The sequence below is a fragment of the Bufo gargarizans genome, chromosome 10 (genome assembly GCF_014858855.1).
Source record: "Bufo gargarizans isolate SCDJY-AF-19 chromosome 10, ASM1485885v1, whole genome shotgun sequence".
Taxonomy (NCBI): domain Eukaryota; kingdom Metazoa; phylum Chordata; class Amphibia; order Anura; family Bufonidae; genus Bufo; species Bufo gargarizans.
In genome coordinates, this window is record NC_058089.1 from 23,944,094 (window position 1) to 23,962,852 (window position 18,759).

The 18,759-nt window shown below is 41.7% G+C and overlaps 1 protein-coding gene across 3 annotated transcripts in view; it reads right to left on the reverse strand.

Moving 5' to 3' along the window:
- SYT7 (synaptotagmin 7) overlaps positions 1–18,759 on the reverse strand; it is a 415,280-nt gene that overhangs the window by 89,681 nt on the left and 306,840 nt on the right. The window contains exon 6 of one of the 3 annotated variants that reach the window (XM_044270329.1): positions 15,834–15,956. The exons of the other annotated variants lie outside the window; for them this stretch is intronic. Within the exon in view, the coding sequence (XP_044126264.1) occupies positions 15,834–15,956 (123 nt within the window). The remainder of the gene's footprint in view (positions 1–15,833; positions 15,957–18,759) is intronic. 3 annotated transcript variants of the gene reach the window in all.

Consider the following 18,759-nt stretch of genomic DNA (forward strand, 5'->3'; position numbering starts at 1 on the left):
TGGGACTGAGCTGCCTCGAGGCCACGTCACCAATGACCATGAAGTTGGTGGCACAGGAAGAGGCCTTGGCGCTTACTGAGATCTAGGCCTCTTCAAACAATTGATCAGATGAGGTGCCGGGAATCAGACCTCCACCGATCAGATATTGATGACCTTTTGGTAGGTCATTAATATCAGATTCTCTGAAAACCCCTTCAATATCTATGACATTAGAATACTGTACAGTAGTTGATGTCAAGATTTTCCCAGAATACAAATGACCATGGCAATCCCTGTGACATCGAACTAGCACCCAATAGTGGAGGATTTCAGCTCTGAAGCTTCAGCAGAATTATAAGTTCAGTTCTAGACTACATAACATTACAGGCCTCCCCCCCCTTTTTATTACTCATAGCACATCACTTAATAAAGCTATGTATGATCCACTGAACCGGTAGATATGAATGTTACCTTCATGTACGTATGTTACGTTGCATACATGAAGGCAATAAATCAGTATAACAGCGTATCACACGGTTCGGTAATTTGGAGAAAAATGAACCCTATTATAAATGCTTTGTACAGCCAGAATTACTAGATTAGGCAGCGATGCCTGCCCTGATGATTTATATAAGCATATTAGATCACATAACTGGAAGCGTAGAGCGGCGTGGGTTACTGTATCCTGGACACAGTGATTGATCCAGGAGTAGTATGCACGTGCGGCAGAGCTGTGTTACTAAACACGCCGCAGGAGCCACAATAACAAGGCAGGGATGTGACGCTAATATATTACATAATAAATGCCAAAATGTCTTAATGAGCACCCTGCAGATCCCAGTGATTGGTGGTCCCCCGCATACAAAACAGTCTTTGTCCTTTTTCTTTCCAAATGTACATAATCATGGGTGAAACGTCCTGGTTTTGCTATTATTTACCGATTACATGATTTGTAAATGCTCTTGTACTACTAAACTTGCTTTTTTATTGTTATATACGTAGAAGCAGCCATTGCAGCAGTTGTATAGCATGTGCCCCTGTGCCAAGAAGAGGGGGAACCAGAAGGGGCTTTCAGATACAGGGCTAGGTCAGCAAAGTAAATCTCTGCCTGGAGAGAAGGAATGTTCGGCTATCACAATTTACAGATGAGCAAATCGATTCTATCCATTCAGAATTCATCCCAGATTTCACCAAAAATTTGGATTCCAACAAACTGGAATTTCTTCGAGAATTTAATATCTTTCCTTCCAAAAAGAGATCAAGACTAATCCTATCTGATGCCAGCAGATGTAAGATATACTAATTTGCATATATGTTTCTCAGAAACACAGAGCAGTGCTGGTTAGACTACAATTCCCCTCATTCATACTAGGTGGTCTACATAATGAGAAAAAGCTCCCACAAAGCCACTAAGCTACAGTAACCAGAGCAATTTTCTCAAGACACTAAATACCCTTGTCCTTTTGGAGAGAGAACTGGCTTACATGTCCCCACTCAGAGAAGTAGTACATGTGGGTCTATCTCTCAACATCCCAATTTTCAGGGCAATTACAGCATATTTGATTCAGGTAGGATTGATTTGGACTTTGGCGAATCGGAGATGAAACAAATTTCAAGACATTCCCTTCTCTAATATTTGTGTGTGTGTTTAACTACGTAATGACTTTTGGTAGTCATTTGTGGATGTACTAAAGAAGTCAGCCTCACACATAGACTTGCTAATGGATCCTCCTAGCAAGAAATGCAGTAAGGCGAGATCAGTGACAGGTAACCCTGTTGTACATAAAGCAACTGCTATCCACATACAAATACTAGACTGCAAGACCTGGTGACCATTTAAAGATACACCATTTTGGGATTTTAACTGACTAGTCCACCAATAAACCCCCACCTCCAGCACCCATTGGCTTGCAACCTAACCTCCGATATCCTCATTGGTTCGCACTGAGATTTTGAACCATGTCTGGGATCGCATTGGCAACCAGCGGTAAATGTGAATTGGAAGATTTGAGAATAAATAGGCTTACACAGGCTAAGTGATAAAAATACTTACTAAGTATGATTAAATATAAACTAAAACAGAAAAATCAAATATAGAATAAATAATAATCACCTGGCCAATGAGGGAACACAATGGGATGTTCTTATTGGAGCTCGGCTCTTTGTCTTTGTGTCCTTCCTCCTAAGTTTGTCCAATATGGAGTACGAATGTCTTATGAGTTAACCACTTTGGAATGTGGTCTGGTGGTCATCCGACACAAAATAATGGATTTGTATATGTTACCTAACCCTCCCTAACTCACTATATAATAAGAAATATAGAAGGTAATATAATAATTAACCAATCAGTACTTAATTATATAAAATACCCTTAAAACCAAGGCTCCCTGGCTTCCAAGGCTTCCTAGCCAGCTGTGTACATTGAACGAGATGCCAAGATTATAGTTTTCTTGACATGGCCCTAAACATGATGATGATGATAATGCTTCTTATAGCTATATCTCATCATAAATGAGAATAAGTATAATGTAATTGTTGGATGCTTCTAGAACACAAATCTAAAAGGTGGCTCAATGATATGGCCGTTTCTGGACCCAACCGCTGTTGTGCTAAGTAAACTAGATGGCACTCTGCAATCCCGCCATCCCCCTGGGCTGTGCATATGTATTCTTTCTCAGTTAGAAATGAATAAAAAAAATAAGTAGTTTACCTAAGCAGATTTCTGCCGACCACACGTTCACATTATCTCCCGGGCCTTGAACGTCAGCTGCTGAATGCTATCAGGTTTTTTATATAAAAGAAGCAGCTTACAGCTTTCTCAGCGCAGCCATTGGGCCTTTTGCTATCCTTTTATAGTCAAAAGCACAGAGCTGTCTGGTGTGAAGAGGGCTATGAAACAGGTTCACAGCTAAGTGAGTTATTCTGCAAAGGAATTCTACAAGCCCGCTCGTGCATAGGAAAGTACATGGCTAATAGCAGTAATTAAAACAAGCTTAGGCAACCTGTGACTACCCAGCTGGCGCTAAACTGCAAGCTCCCGTGGCTGGTGGGACAGAACGTGCGACTTCACAACAGCTGGAGGTACACTAGTTCCAAACATCTAACTGGTAATAGGGGAGATGATAGCAAAAGGGAAGAAGATGCTGCTTAAAGAGGACCTGTCACCTCTCCTAACATTTCTGCTTTAGTAACTACAGTGGCATGCAAAAGTGTGGTCAAACTTACTCTTACTGTGAGCAGTATTGCAAATTGAAGACGCAATTATGAAAAACACGTTTCAACATCTTTAACAATATCAGTGTATTATTTTGGTTTTGCACAATTTTAGAGTGAAAAAAGGAATGGAGTACCTATAAAAAATATGGGAATCCCATGAGATTTATGCGCTCAGATAACTTCGACCGAGGTCTCAGAGCTTAAGTAGCCTGTTAGGGTTAAGGCTTGTTCATAATCATTGTTAGGAAAGGCTAGGTGATGCAAATTTCAAAGCTTTAAAAATACCCAGACTCATTGAACCTTGTCCCAAAAAACAGCAGCCATGGGTTCTTCTAAGCAACTGCCTGATACTTTGAAAATGAAAATGGTTGAGGCTCACAAAGCAGGAGAAGGCTATAAGAAGATAGCAAAACGTTTTAAGTTTGCCATTTCCCCAGTTCAAAATTTAATTAAGAAATTGGAGTTAACAGGAACAGTAGAAGTCAAGAGAAGGTCTGGAAGACCAAGAAAAATTTCAGAGATAGCTGCTTGTAGGATTCCTAGAAAAGCATATCAGAACCCCTGCTTGACTGCAAAAGACCTTAAGGAAGATTTAGCAGACTTCGAAGTTGAGGTTAATTGTTCTACTGTTCAGTGATACCTGCACAAATATGGCCTTCATGGAAGAATCATCAGATGAAAACCTCTCCTGCATCTTCACCACAAAATTCAGCATCAGAGGTTTGCAGAAGAACATCTAAACAAGCCTGATACATTTTGGAAACAAGTCCTGTGGACCTATGAGGTGAAAATAGAACTCTTTGGCTACAATGAGTAAAGATATGTTTGGAGAAAAAAGGGCACAGAATTACAAGAAAAGAACATCTCTCCAACCATTAGGCATGGGGATGGATCAATCATGCTTTGGGGTTCTGTGGCAGGGGGAACATTTCACGGGTAGAGGGAAGAATGAATTTAATAAAACACCAGCCAATTCTGGAAGCAAACATAACACCAACTGTAAAAAAGATTAATTTGAAAAGAGGATGGCATCTACAAATGGATATTGATCCTAAACACACCTCAAAATCCACAACTGACTACCTCAATAGGTGCAAGCTGAAGGTTTTGCCATGGCCATCACAGTTCCCTGATCGGAAAATCATTGAAAATCTGTAGATATACCTGAAAAGAGCAGTGTATGCAGGACAGCACAGGAATCTCAGAGAACTGGAAGACTTTTGCAAGGAAGAATGTAACTTGTTTACAAGCTGTGATACTTGCTAAAGGGGATGCTTCTAGGTACTCACCATGCAGGATGCCCAAAGCTTTTCTTTGGGCCCTTTTCTGTTTTTTGTTATTTAGAAAATATAAAGGATGACAATAAAAAATTGTTTTTGCTTAAAATACAAAGTGAATGGGTCATCTTTAAAGGGGTTCTGCACTTTCATTTAACTGATGATCTATCCTCTGGATAGATCATCAGCTTCTGATCGGCGGGGGTCCGACACCCGGGACCCCTGCCGATCAGCTGTTTGAGAAGGCAGCGGCGCTCCAGCAGCGCGGCGGCCTTCTCACTGTTTACCGCCGGTCCGCCGGCCCACTGACGTCACGACTAGTATCAACTAGCGTGGACGGGGCTAAGCTCTGTTCACTTGAATGGAGCTTAGCCGCGCCCACGCTAGTTGATACTAGTCGTGACGTCAGTGGGCCGGCGGCACGGCGGTAAACAGTGAGAAGGCCACGGCGCTGCTGGAGTGCTGGAGTGCCTTCTGAAACAGCTGGTTGGCGGGGGTCCCAGGTGTCAGACCCCCGCCGACCAGAAGCTGATGATCTATCCAGAGGATAGATCATCAGTTAAATGAAAGTGCAGAACCCCTTTACCGGATGCCTTTTGGAGATCATTTCATCTTCAACTTGCTTAACGGTTTACAGTAAGAGTAATTTTGACCAGGGGTGGCCAAACTGTACTTGCGTTCCCCTCTAATAACAATTCTAGAGAATCTATTCTAATGACTCTATGTTGGGCAATTCTTTTATTATTCCTGCTCGAAGTTATAAATTAATTACTAGCAGTTTTCAATGAAGGTCCAGATGGGTTTTTCCAATTTGCAGTAAAACTGACCTATTAACTTCATTATATGGACAGCATCTATTAAAATGATACTACACTTACATAATTGTTCTTGTGTTTTAATACTTTAAAAAATAAAAACTTTAGAAAAAATGATAAATGATTTATTTGTTTGCATCGCCATATTATGACCCCTGCCACAGGTAGGGACTATTGCTGTGGTACCCTCAGATCCTTCAGTGGGACGAAGGTTACTACAAGGAAAAAACAGATTAAATATCTGTGATTGGCCTTATCGCCGATCACAGACATAAGACCCAGGTGTCTGCTGTTAAAAACAGCAGAAAATCTGCAGCTATAGGTCTAAGTGAGCTCAGGAGATGGCGCAATTTTTAAAGAACAGACTTCCATCGTACATATTCGACAGATGGGATTAAGGGCATTGTTTTAACTATATTCATGGTCAAATAGATTCTTGTAGGTAGAAACTTGATATATGGTTCTGGTTCAAGCACCAAAATACAAATTTACCCTCAGGTGCAATTTCCAGTGTTGCATTATATATATTATGAGTCAATACTGTAGAATTCTAGGTGATAGCGCCTATAAAGTCCCACCATAAAGAATTACATTAACTCAGGTGATGGGACTAAATGCTGGAGGGAAGGCTACATAGACCCGTAGAATCCAAGGCTGACAATATGGTTCTTGCAAACTTATAGACTCTGTAATTTCCAGCTGAAGGTACAGAATTAAGATACGGCTGGCCAAAGTGTGGAAGGGTCTATAAACTATTAGCAATGCCCCTCTGCAGTAAAGTCTCCATCAGCCTTATACAGCAAATATCTTACTGACTGGCCCAATGCTTGCCCAGGCAGATCCTGGACCATCTTTCTCTCTGTGTACTGTGAAGTAGAGATGGCTTTCTTGATGCAAAATTCCAAGGAGTGAGCACATATAGCTCCTCTCACTTTCTTAGCTAGCATGCTCTACACACTGACTGAACTAGCAACATATCTGTCCATCATCCAGCTTCCAACAGGGAAGCTAGTTAACCTTGACTGATCCATACAGAGCTATACTGGGTTGCAATACATTAGAACATTATACAACACAAAACAATTTGCAAGTACCCTATGTCTTCCCTCTCCCATGCTGTCTTTTGCTGCTATAGTATAATCAACTCACTCCAGTTTGTATTAACTTATGAGACAGAAACTAGGACATAAGATTACGAACTCCACTTAAAGGGTTTGTCTGCTTTTTTATATTGATGACCTATCTTCAGGATAGGTCATCAATATCAGATCGTTGGTGGTCTGCCTTCTCTTCATTGTTTACCTGCTCTTCATTGCAACTGCAGCGGTGAACATTTGCCCATCTCATGTTCATGACCTATTCTGAGGATAGATCATCAATATAAAAAAGTGGATAACCCCTTTAATTGGAACTAGAAAGGTCACTGCTCAATGGAGGAGTGCAGCAGTGGGGAATCTGAGGTCCTGACCCGTCTATGCTTTTTCCATACACGGTCCCTAAATTCTGCTGATTTCTCCAGGTAAAGGATATGCAGGGAATTTTTTGGCTTATGAGAGGAGCAATTCAGGTAATGAAAGAACATTATGGAGTTGCTGATAATGCAGATTTCAAAGGCGAAACCTCCTGTAAAGCCATCAGTTATGTTTTATGCTCCAGTGAAAAGTGCTGTTTTATTAATGCTGTGAAAAAAACAACCCCCCCCCCCCCCAAGAAAAAGCTGGGGGTGGATAGAAAATCAGGATGCAACCGCATGGTCTACAAAACAGAATGTAACACACTTCCATATGGTGCACCTCATTACAGGCCGAAACACACAGGGGAGGTTTATCAGGGGGGGGGGGGGGAGGTCGCACTCGGCTATTTTTGGAAGTCCTATTGAAATAAATGGGGCTCTCTATTTTTGGCGCTCCCATAGAAATGAATGGAGGGCGGCAGTGCATGCACAGCACTTTGGTGCTCCATTCTAAGTATACAGTAGGTGCGGGTCCTACCTCTGTGACCCCGAAAATGGAGGCACATCTTAGCCATATGCCGCCAATGTCCAAGATGAGAATACCCCTTCAGCACTGTATCAGCACTATGTCTATCTATCTTTTTCTAATCATGTATTATCTATCTATCCATCTCATATCTGTCTACTATCTATCTTCTATCTATCAATCATTCTATCTGTCTATCTATTTATCTATCTATCTCTTTATTAAATATCACGTATAACTCTTTGATCTCATTTTTTTATGTAATTTTTTGATGCACATTTGGGATCTGAAAATCTACCGTAGAATACATTTGCATCACAGTGTACGTGATTTTAACAAATCTCATCCATGCACTGCAAAAAAAAATCCACGCAGCAATCGATCTGTGGTGCATTGTTCTTAATCCACTGCAGGTCAATTCGTTCTGCAGTTTTACCCACGTATTTTTTACCAGAAATGCGTTGAGAAACGTGTGGTGAATCCGCATTAAAATCCACAACTAACTCCACACGTAATACAAATGGGCTTTGAGTAGATTCACCATGGAATTCGCCATAGAGTCAGCAACTCATCTAAACATACCCTTCAGTGTTTTCCATCGGGGCATTCCCCAGGGCCTCACGCCTATGGGGTGTTATATCTCTGGCTACGCCGGACTCTGCCTTTGTGATCTCATGGTGTACAGGCGTAGAGACCCTGAGCATACGGAGGTCATTTGTGTCACTGGGATCTCAGTATAGATAATTAGAAAGTAGCTACAGGAATGTGCATGGATTTCATGATCTTCTGCATTAAATCCCCCAATCACACAAAGGATTGGAGTAAACCGGCTACAGCTTTAGCATAATCCTTTGACGCTTCATGCAGAAAATCTCCCGGGATTACAAGCAGGTTTGGTCAACCATGCACATTAATAAGCAATTAGCACTGGAGATGCAAATAGAGTTTAACCCTATCCTCGGAAATTGAAGCTAAGGTTTAATGTAGCAGGAATGGTTTACAATGAGAAGATCCAGTGGTGATGCAAGTGCTAATAGATGTCATGATTATATGCAGCAAATATATTCTAGGGCAGGGATGGCCAACCTGAGGCTCTCCAGCTGTTGCAAAACTACAACTCCCAGCATGCCCAGACTGCCTACAGGTATCAGCCTACAGCAAAGCATGGTGGGAGTTGTAGTTTTACAACAGCTGGCGAGCCACAGGTTGGCCAGCCCTGTTCTAGGGCATCAAGAGTTGTGTGAGATGGGGAAACAGCTCTCCTTGTCTGAACACTGTTTGTGTAGATTAAATTAAATGATCTGGACTGACATTCTGCTGTTTGGCCACAAGATGCTGCTGTTTCCTAAACACAGCTATAGACTGCTTATATTTCCATATTAATTAAAGGTGAAGTTACGGCATCGAGGTGTGGGAGCATACATCAGTGACCAGAGCAGCAGCTAAGTGAAGCTGATTATGTCCAAGACCCTGATCCTGTCCAGAGGAAAGAGGATTGCTTCCAGGAACGCGGATGAGAGCTGAGGAGCAAAGCTACATACACTGCGGGACCGCATGCTTGTTGGAGAGGCATTTGTTCTGTTCAGAGTCACCAGCGGAGGCAGAGCAGACCTGGGTCGGTGAGATCACGCACCTCATTAGAGTGTTGGCGCCTAGACACTGAGGCCAGGCCTGTATTTAGTTAGTTAGGGTCTCTGTTTGTGTCAGGCCACAAGTGTTACTACTGTCCATTGCAAAGACTCCATAACTTAAAGAGACATTTCACACTGGAGAGCTGATAAACTTCCCCCAAACTCAAGCCAGGCTGGCGTTTTGCTCAGGAGGAATACTCAGGCACGTGCTACAGGACCAGTTATGGGAGGGGGAATCCTGTAGAGCTTTGTAAGATTGTAAGCTGTTGTGCTGCATCGCAGGCTAGCCCGTACCACACACCCATACAGTTATTCTTGCTTTTTTAGGGTAATAACAGGTAAGGTGTGGCAGTTTAGTTGTGCCCGCCAGTAGGTAAATGACCACACTTTCCTCCTGCATCCATTGGAGGGTGCCGCACTGTACAGCACAAGGGTCTCAGCCTTCGGGCTGGGTGTATGTAAATTTATTGTATGTTTCCAGCATTTGGGGTTGTTTTCATTACCCCGTTTAAGTAAAATTATGTTTTGGCAAAAGCTGGTGGTGGAGTTGTTTTCCTCGTTTGTGACTTCGCTGTATCCTGGGGAGCCCACCCCGGTGCACGGCTTACAGTTGCACCAGTATCAGGGGTGTAACATTTAACCACTGGGCCCAATACCAAAACTTGGAATGGTGCCTCACTCCATCGTGATCATAGGACATGTCCAGTATTTGCGGCAAAGAGGCAGGGACCTGGATGCACATGGAAGGGCTTCTGTTTGTTTCCGTTGGCTTACCGGTCCATCATAACAAGTTCTACCTTGTTTTGCGGAAGGGTGGTTTGTGGTCCGCAACACGGACACAGCTGCAGCGTGGTCCTGTGAATTTACCCTAACTGTGACCTGAGAGAATACCTGCCTTTACTGAAGTTGGCAAAAGAGGCTCTGATGGTTCTCTACACACCTAAATTTGCATTGCCAATTTTACACTTAGGTCCGAATCTTCAGAAGGGTAAACAGTGCCACCAATCGGTTGTGAAACCTCTAAGTTGGCCAAGAAATGGTAGTAGCAACTAGCAATATGTGTACCTGTACTGATTTCCTACTTTGCAGAAAGCACTATTCTTCAAGGCTTCCATCAAAAATTCTGAAGGTTCGAGAGTCTCACTATTGCTTCACAGTTATCAACTTAGGCACAGCAGGGACTGCCTAAAAATATATATATTACACATGTGTCAATATAAGACTTTGCCGTTTTTTACAAAAGCTTAAAATGAACTGATGATGAAAGAATTCAGCTTCGGCAGGAGAACTGATGGACACCTGCAGTGCCGATTGCCATGTAGATTGCACTGTTTCTTAGTTACGGGAGCACGATTTGGTCTGTCTTGCACAGAAAGTTCAATAGTTTGAGGGGAAAACATTCCTCTCAACATTCCCAATTCTTGTAGACATCAATATCTGTCCAGGGACAAGTCCTAATGATCTTTATCACTCACTTGAAGGACAGCACTTTATTGGGCAACACATTTGAGCCTTATAAATGTTTAAATTGGGTATTGAACTGACCTATGGGCATGGGCTTTGCACACTATGTGTTATGTCATCTAAGAGATTGCTTAGCAGCAGCCAAACATTCCTTTCCTGAGATCTCACATTTGAAACGATCAACACTGGTAGGTGCAGTACCCCAGAACAGGGTCACTGCAAAAGGAGAAATTGTCATAATGTTATGTCGCTAAGTAAAATGTTTTGATTTAATGCATAGCTAAGATCGCTGTCTGGATAGTTTAGGGTTAACACCTTGGCTCATCTCCTTAGGTTGCCAGGAGATGGACTTTGGTCTGCGCCCAGATTAGTGAGTAGTGAGAGTGTAGCTGAGAAAGAGAGTGGGCCTAGAGAACCTTCACCTCTGAGACAATCTACAGCAAAGTGCTTTTTTTGAAAAGAAGTTAGAAGGTCCAGAATCTGCAAGGCCCTGGATTGGAGTCAGGCAAAGTATTGTGCACGTTTATGGCAGAGAGACTGCTGTGAGAGGGAACATTGCTAGCACACCCTTTTGCACCTCCAGACAGTTTGGTCAGCCGTGTCTTAAATCTGCACCTGTCAGCCCCGAATTACAGAAACCTTTACAAAGAACCTCTTTGCATGCCTATGGTTCTGCAGAGAGACTTTAGAGAGAGAGAACAAGTACTACAACCTCTATCATTGCTGCTGTCCATACGCTGCTATTTAGGGAGGAATTGCACATGATTTACTTGGAACTGTGACTTGTTACCTTTGGCTGTACTACTACTCCTATTCTGCACTTTAGTAAAGAGAGACTTATTTATTGATATTAACTGGCCTGGTTACTCACTCCTTCATCATCCGCTGGCCACTTCATCCACACTTGGTTGTCCTCGAGGGAAGAAAGGGTGTGCCCACTGGTCATTGCACAACCCCAGGGAGAGCCAGAGGGAGAATTTCTACTGTGAGTACTACTACCACACTAAGAGCCAAAACTACCACTCTTATCCTTTGCTCCCCTTCCTGGTCCATTGCACATAGAAATAGAAGAAACAGGATACTTGTTGGTGCTGCTCATGTAAATTTAAATTACATGAGCATTACACGAGCAGTACCATCAACTCTCGTTTCTTCTTCTTCCCTATAGCCTATAGAAGTGGTAGGCTGCATTCACATCTCCATTGGGGATGAGCCTTCCCCCTTAACCAGCATAAATACCAGCTGTCGGCCGGACAAATAATGCTGCATGCAATGATATTTGTAAATCCGAAACCTGCTATTTATGCCGGAAAGCGGCCAGATCCCCGTCACATCCCATTATAATCAATAGGGATCCAGCGGTGATCTGTTGAATCCGGCAATGCTGGATCTGGTGAACACCGGCAAGCTGTTCTCTCTCTGCTGGAACAGCCCTCTGGAAACATTCACCGGAGATGTGAATGTACCATTAATACATTATTTTCACCAATTAACAAAATGCAAAGTAAATGAACAAAGAGAAATCTTAGGGTAGGATAGGAGGTTTTTTTTTTTAGGAGCTTTTGAGGAAGAGTTTCTTGCAGGTTTTTCAGTCAAAGCTAGTAGCCAATCCAGCAGGAAGGCAAGTGCAGTATATGTCCTTCCTTTATATTTCTGATTCCTCTCAAATCCACTTCTAGCTTTGGCTGAAAAATCCTACCCTAAATCAAATCAATATTTGATGTGACCATCCTTTGCCTTCAAAACAGCATCAATATTTCTAGGTAGACTTGAACACAGTTTTTGTAGAAAGTTGGCAGGAAGGTCGTTCCAGACATCTTGGAGAACTAGTAACAACAGATCTTCTGTGGATCTAGGCTTGCTCAAATCCTTCTTGGGATACTGCTACACTGTCAAGTTTCTTGATTACATTTTGGAAGCCAAAACCAGGAGTAAATTCAAAAGAGAGGAGAAGTGGTATCTGTCCTTCATACTTTCTCTCCTTTAATGGTCTACTCCTGAAAAAACTGCATCAGCAAAACCTGACCTAGTCTTATCCTTAGTTTTCCACGATGTTTCGAAGAACCTTCCTGCCAAGTTCCTTCAAAAACTGTGTGTAAGTGTACCTAGAAGAAATGATGCTGTTTTAAAGGCAAAGGATGGTAACACCGAATATTGACTTGATTTAGATTCCTCTTTTGTTCATTAACTTTGTGTTTTGTTAATTGATAACAATAAATTATCAATGCTTTCATTTTTGAAAGCATTCTTCTGAATGCATTTGTCCACACCCGCCTAAAACTTCTCAGTGTACTGTCTACTTATTCAAAGCCCACAAAGTAAATAGAATACCTCAAATAAGAAAAAGAAATCACCCAGTATCTTCATCCTCTCAGAAGAAATAATTTCTGCCATAGACAATTCACTCGAAAGCGGACAGATGAATTAAAGATAATATAAGTCAACAAATGTCTTTGTTTTTTTTAGCACCGACATGTCCTCACTGTGGAATTCTCTACAAACAGAAAACTTATGAGCAAGATTTAAATATAGATTAGATAATTGTTAATAAGTGATGTTATCTTAAGCCACAATTAAAAGACTGCATAATTGAGGTGATGGATCAAGAGGATTCATTGCTATTTGAGGGGTAAACAAGTCTTTTAATTTCCAGTTGTCTCGCTGGGGGTTATGCTTCCCTCAACACTAAATAATCATAATCTAGAAAGGTTGAACTTCATGAGATTGCTCCCTAGTAGGAAGAACGTAGCATAATCCTCTTGAGTTTCTGGGTGTCATCTCTTGTCTTCATTCACGTAAGGGCCTTCATTGACTAGGCAACACATTTATGAAAAGGTCTGATGTTCAGTATATTAATACTTAGATAAATATACCTAGGTGTATGACTCTTCATTAAATAGACTGTCAAAACATCATCAGCAGATATTGAAACTGTGAGAATTAACACCCACATTTGGATGGGGAATCAAGACGTCATGTTCTCCCTACTAGCGGGCTCCAGTTTGAGGCTCGTTTTTTCCTTTTTTTTGTGGGTTTTATATTTGGAAGATCTGCATGACAGACTGTGGTTCAATGACAGCATTTATGTGTTAATATATGGAGCGTGGTATAGGAAGTATAAAAATAACCTCAGAGTGAAAATTGGACCACTTAATTAACACTGTGTTAACTTGGAGCTGCGATTCCAGCCAAATGTCTGCATTTCTTTTCACACTTCTCAGTTGCAGATGATTTAACTAGAAATGTCCCATTGATGGGGTCTTTGTGCCTGTGATCATGAAAGATTCGGTGGTGACCTCTTGGTCCTGGCTGTATGGCACGCTTAATGAGGTGTGAAACAGTAAGTTTACTTCACAGGTGTCACATCGAATAAAAATAAATCACTCATATAGTTCTTCGTATATATATGAAATTAATTCCCTTTCAACTACAACAAAGGGAAAAGTTGAATAGAAGCACTGACGGAGCGGAAAGCCTTTAGTTCATGTCCCGCACAAGCCCCCTGGTGTCCTAGCTTCTATTTTCTGCATCTCAAAGGCAGCACGGCACATAATTATATTATTGTTTTACTTACAAAGTAATAATACATTTACATGTTGTAACTGCTTTGTATACTTATTTTAAAGGCTATGGAACCTTTGCATAAAAAAATATATGATTTTGACATATATTAGTTGTTACCATGGGTAAAAAAAAACTACACCAGGTTTCAGTCTGCAAACTTCATTCCTTTCAGACCCCCTGATACTCAGTTTGCAACCTGCTCCTAGTTTCAGGCTTGAACATATCTCTACCAGTAAAACATGCTGGATCTGTGTGTCCAGGATGCTGCTGTCTTCTCCCTGCAGACTGTATTGTGTTTACCTCCGTCCCTACCTACAGCCTGTGTCAGCTGCCCTCCTTGGATTCCTATCCTCTGTCCAGGCATATCTTTTTGTAGAACCTCACTGAGAGAAGGTAGGGGGAGAGCAGAGAGAGCTGTCAGAAACAGGAGCAATAAGCTGATTGGTTTATGCCAGATTCAGCAGCACCACCAGCTAGGTGAAGGACTTATACACATTTAGCAGAAGCAAAATGGTAGACATTTTTTTGATAAAGACCATTTAGAAAGCTGTTTAAAGGGGTTTTAAGCAATGTTGTGATCTTGTGATGACCTCTCCTCAAGATAGGTCATCAATATCTGATCATAGAGGGTCCAGCTCACGGCACCCCTGCTGATTAGCTATGGGAGGAGGTTGTTAAGCTCGAGTTAGTACTGTGGCCTTTTCCTTCGCCTGTGATGTCATATCCATGGCCCTTGTGCAGCTCGGTCCCATTTCAGTGAATGAGATTGAGCCGCAATAACAAGCAGAGCTGTTATACAATATAGAGTGCTGTGCTTGATATACTATGAAGAAGCAGAGCTCTATGTACCTTTGCAACAGCTGATCAGCAGGGGTGCCAGGACTCAGACCTCCACTGATCTGAAATTGATGACCTCTCCTGAGGATAGTTCATTCATATTTCATTCTCAGAAAACCTATTGCATTTTGCATTAAAAAAGCAAATGAATAATAAACTAAATAAGTGCAAAGGTCTCCATAGTCTTTATACCTGTACATCTAGAGTGAGAAAATACTAAAATCTGAATGCAAAATCTTAAGCTGAATGCAATTAGAAACCTTGCGTTACCTTTTATTTCTAGTATTTTTGAGTCCTCTCCATTGTTAAAGGGAACCTGCCATCTCAAAAATGCAGTGTAAACTACCGGTATAGAGCAGGAGGAGCTGAGCAGATTGATATATAGTTTTATGAGAAAAGATTCAGTATAACTTGTATTATATTCTTGTAAATTTCTGCTCATTCTGGGCTTTGAAATCAAGGAGGTGGAGCTATCAGTGATTGACAGCCTTCCCTCTATGACCATGCATACATATAGCTGATAGCTCCGCCTCCTGGACTTCAAAGCCCAGAATGAGCAGGAATTTAAATGAATGAAATACAAGTTCTACTGAATCTTTTCCTATAAACCTATATATCAATCTGCTCAGTTCCTCCTGCTCTATAACATGCTGCCTGCAACTTATTCACGACAGGTTTCCTTTAATTTTGACCATAAGTTTCTGTTCTTCAAAGGGGAATTACGTTGCGCACATTTTGTAAGGATTGCTGGTGGTTATTAGGACATCAAGAGTAACATTTCATATGTAATGCACTAAGCTGTTTACAACCATTTCTTAAGGCCCTATGTAATACCATCGATACCTTCGGACATATACCAATTACTAAAACTCATTTTTGTAAATTAAGACATACCCGAGTATAGCAAAAGACACACACGGCTGGACTCATACAAGCATGGGCACTGCATCTGATTGCGATAAGGCATGTGAAACAGAACAATATGGTAACATTTTACACACTTAACATACAATATCTGACATTCTGACCCCCACCCACCAGGGAGGGCACATTTGCGCTCCCCCCTCCTACCTCTTTTCGCCCTGAGTGTTCTGGTTCTGTTGAGACCCATTGGATTGCAGGTCTGGGATATTGGCAAAGTCATCCTGCTCGGAGAGACCCAGCACCAAGGACAGCACCACCATGCGGCCTTCCCTGCCCACAGGCCAAAAGCAAGAGAAAGGAAGAGGAGGAAAAGAGACACAACACAGAGGCATCAGCATAGTAAGAATACAGAACATACTGAAGATTAAGGAAAATCGTCCTTCATTCCTAAGGAGAATATAAGGAGGTGATTATTCCACAAATCATGCAGGGAAAGAACACAGAGCAGGGAAAGCACAGCAGAAGACAGTTTTCATTACATTTCAGATTTCAGCAATGATTGAGCAGGCAGTTTTGGAGAACCGTTGGGTAATATACCACCTCTTAGTCCTCAACTTCTATTCTATATATTTTCTAAGTATCATTCCTTATACTACTTTTGCATCTTGACTCTTTCCTAATATATTTAAGGCCAAGTCAATTAATGTTCACAAACTTCCCATTACACTTTATTAACATTTCCCTCCATTCTCTAGTTCTATATTCATGTAACAAAGAGTCAAGAAAATGAAATACTGCACCACAAGATATTCTTTGTCTTGGTTTACTTAGTTTGGGCAAATGCCCATTCACTGCCACAGAGGCTTGGAGATACGCAGATTAATTATATAAAAAAATATATACTAATATATAATAATACTGATGTAATAATAAATAAATAAAATAATAAAAAAAAAGAATATGGCCAGTGGCGTAACTAGAAATGACTGGGCCCCACAGCAAATTTTTAAATGGGGCCCGCCACAGCAACTTGTTCGCAACCCCCTCTTCTCTTGCAGCCCCCACTCCTGTGGCTAGTCAAGATCACTCTCTCAGACGATGCCTGGCAGCCGCTCCGACTGTTTCCTAAAGTGTCGCTGTATATGATGTCACTGTATAAGGCCTCATGCACACTACCGTTGTTGTGTTCCGTGTCTGTTGTTCCGTTTTCTGTTATTTTCGGCGGACTTTCAATGGGTCCGTGGAAAACTCGGATAATGCACCGTTTGTCATCCGTGTCCGTGATCCGTGTTTCCAGTCCATCAAAAAAATATGACCTGTCCTATTTTTTTCACGGACAACTGTTCGCGGCCCCATTCAAGTCAATGGGTCCGTGAAAAAACACGGAGGCACACAAGATTGTCGTCCGCGTCCGTTTTTTTTTTATCATTTGCAAGGCAAACTTGACTTAGATTTTTTTTCACTTTCCTTCATGTCTGGTGATCCTCCAAAAATCAAGGAAGACACACGGAAACAAAAACGGAAACGGATCATGGAACAACGGAACGCCGTTTTGCGGACCGTGAAAAAATACTGTCGTGTGCATGAGGCCTAATACTGTTGAGGGGTTCCTGACAATAAAATATTTTAGTCCTCCTTCTGGGTGGGCCCCTTCTGAGTTTGGGCCCCAAAGTAGCCGCTTACCCTGCTTCCCCCCTAGCTACGCCCCAGAACATGGAATATTTATTGTTGAGATTATTTTTAGGGGTCAAACACAGTTTCATGCCATATGCCCTATTGGGTGGCACATGGAGTCCCCACCATAAATGCTCCATGTGCTGCCTTCTGGTACCTAATAAAAAACATTCTTTCCTAAAAACAATTCTTCTGGGAGCAATACTTAAATAGTACAGCATCTGATGGATCCCTCTCCTCCACCAATCAGCTGGTAGAAGAGAATTAGCACAGTATTATACACTGTGTAGTGTCTAGTAAATGTATTGCAAGCTCAGCCCGTGAGTCGCACCCTCTGATCTGATATTGAACTACAACAAGATTTAAGGAGGACCGATCACCTCCACTGACGTGTCTGTTTTAGTAACTACTTGCATTCTCCACGTAATAACAATTCCGGAGCATCTATTCTTATGACTCTATGGTGTGCTATTCCTTTATTATTCCTGCTAGAAATTAAGAATAAATTACTAGCAGTTTGCAATAAAGGTCCAGCTGGGTGTTACCAATCCGGAGGGGTATCCCTGCACAGTCTGAAACTGGCAGCACTGATTGGATAGTGGGAGGCAGTGCAGGGACACACATCCCCAACTGGTAACACCTATATGGACCTTCACTGCAAACTGCTAGTAATTATTTCACAACTTCTAGAAGGAATAATAAAGGAATAGTACAGCACAGAGCAGGGATGGCCAACCTGCGGCTCTCCAGCTGTTGCAAAACTACAACTCCCAGCATGCCCAGTCAGCCTACAGCAGGGCATGGTGGGAGTTGTCGTTTTACACCAGCTGGAGAGCCGCAGGTTGGCCAGCCCTGGCATAGAGTCATAAGAATAGATGTTCCAGTCCAGAATTGTTATTACAAATAGATGGAGAGGAGACATGTCCTCTTTAAGTCCCAGAAAACCCCCTTGATATATGGCAGATGGAGAGCAATCACATGAAGTCTTGATTTAAAAAATGAAAAAATGGTTGAAGATATAAAATTATTTTTTTTTACATTTATATGAGACTGGATTTTTTGCTTCATGATTGAAGTGTGGCTCTATCGTCCTCAATCTCATCCACCCACAAAGTGCGTATCAGTTTACCCCATCAATAGTCATTCTGTTAACTCATATGTGACAATTCTTCTCCATCCGTTCGCTTTCATTTTTTACATTTTCTGTAAAGCCAATCATTTTCTTGTTACCTTCTCCATAGGCTAATGATCTGTCACAGTTCACTCATTCCCTGTATATCGAATTCCTCTAGAGAAAAGTACTTCATCTTCCCAGGTCCTATCATTTCTACTTGTCTCTTTTTTGTCCAGTACCATTTTTTATTCCTTCCATGTCTTGCATGTTCCTTTTGCTTATTATGTACATTGTTGTTCCTCAGCCTTTGTAGCTACTGTAAGTATAATACTAACCGTGAATTAT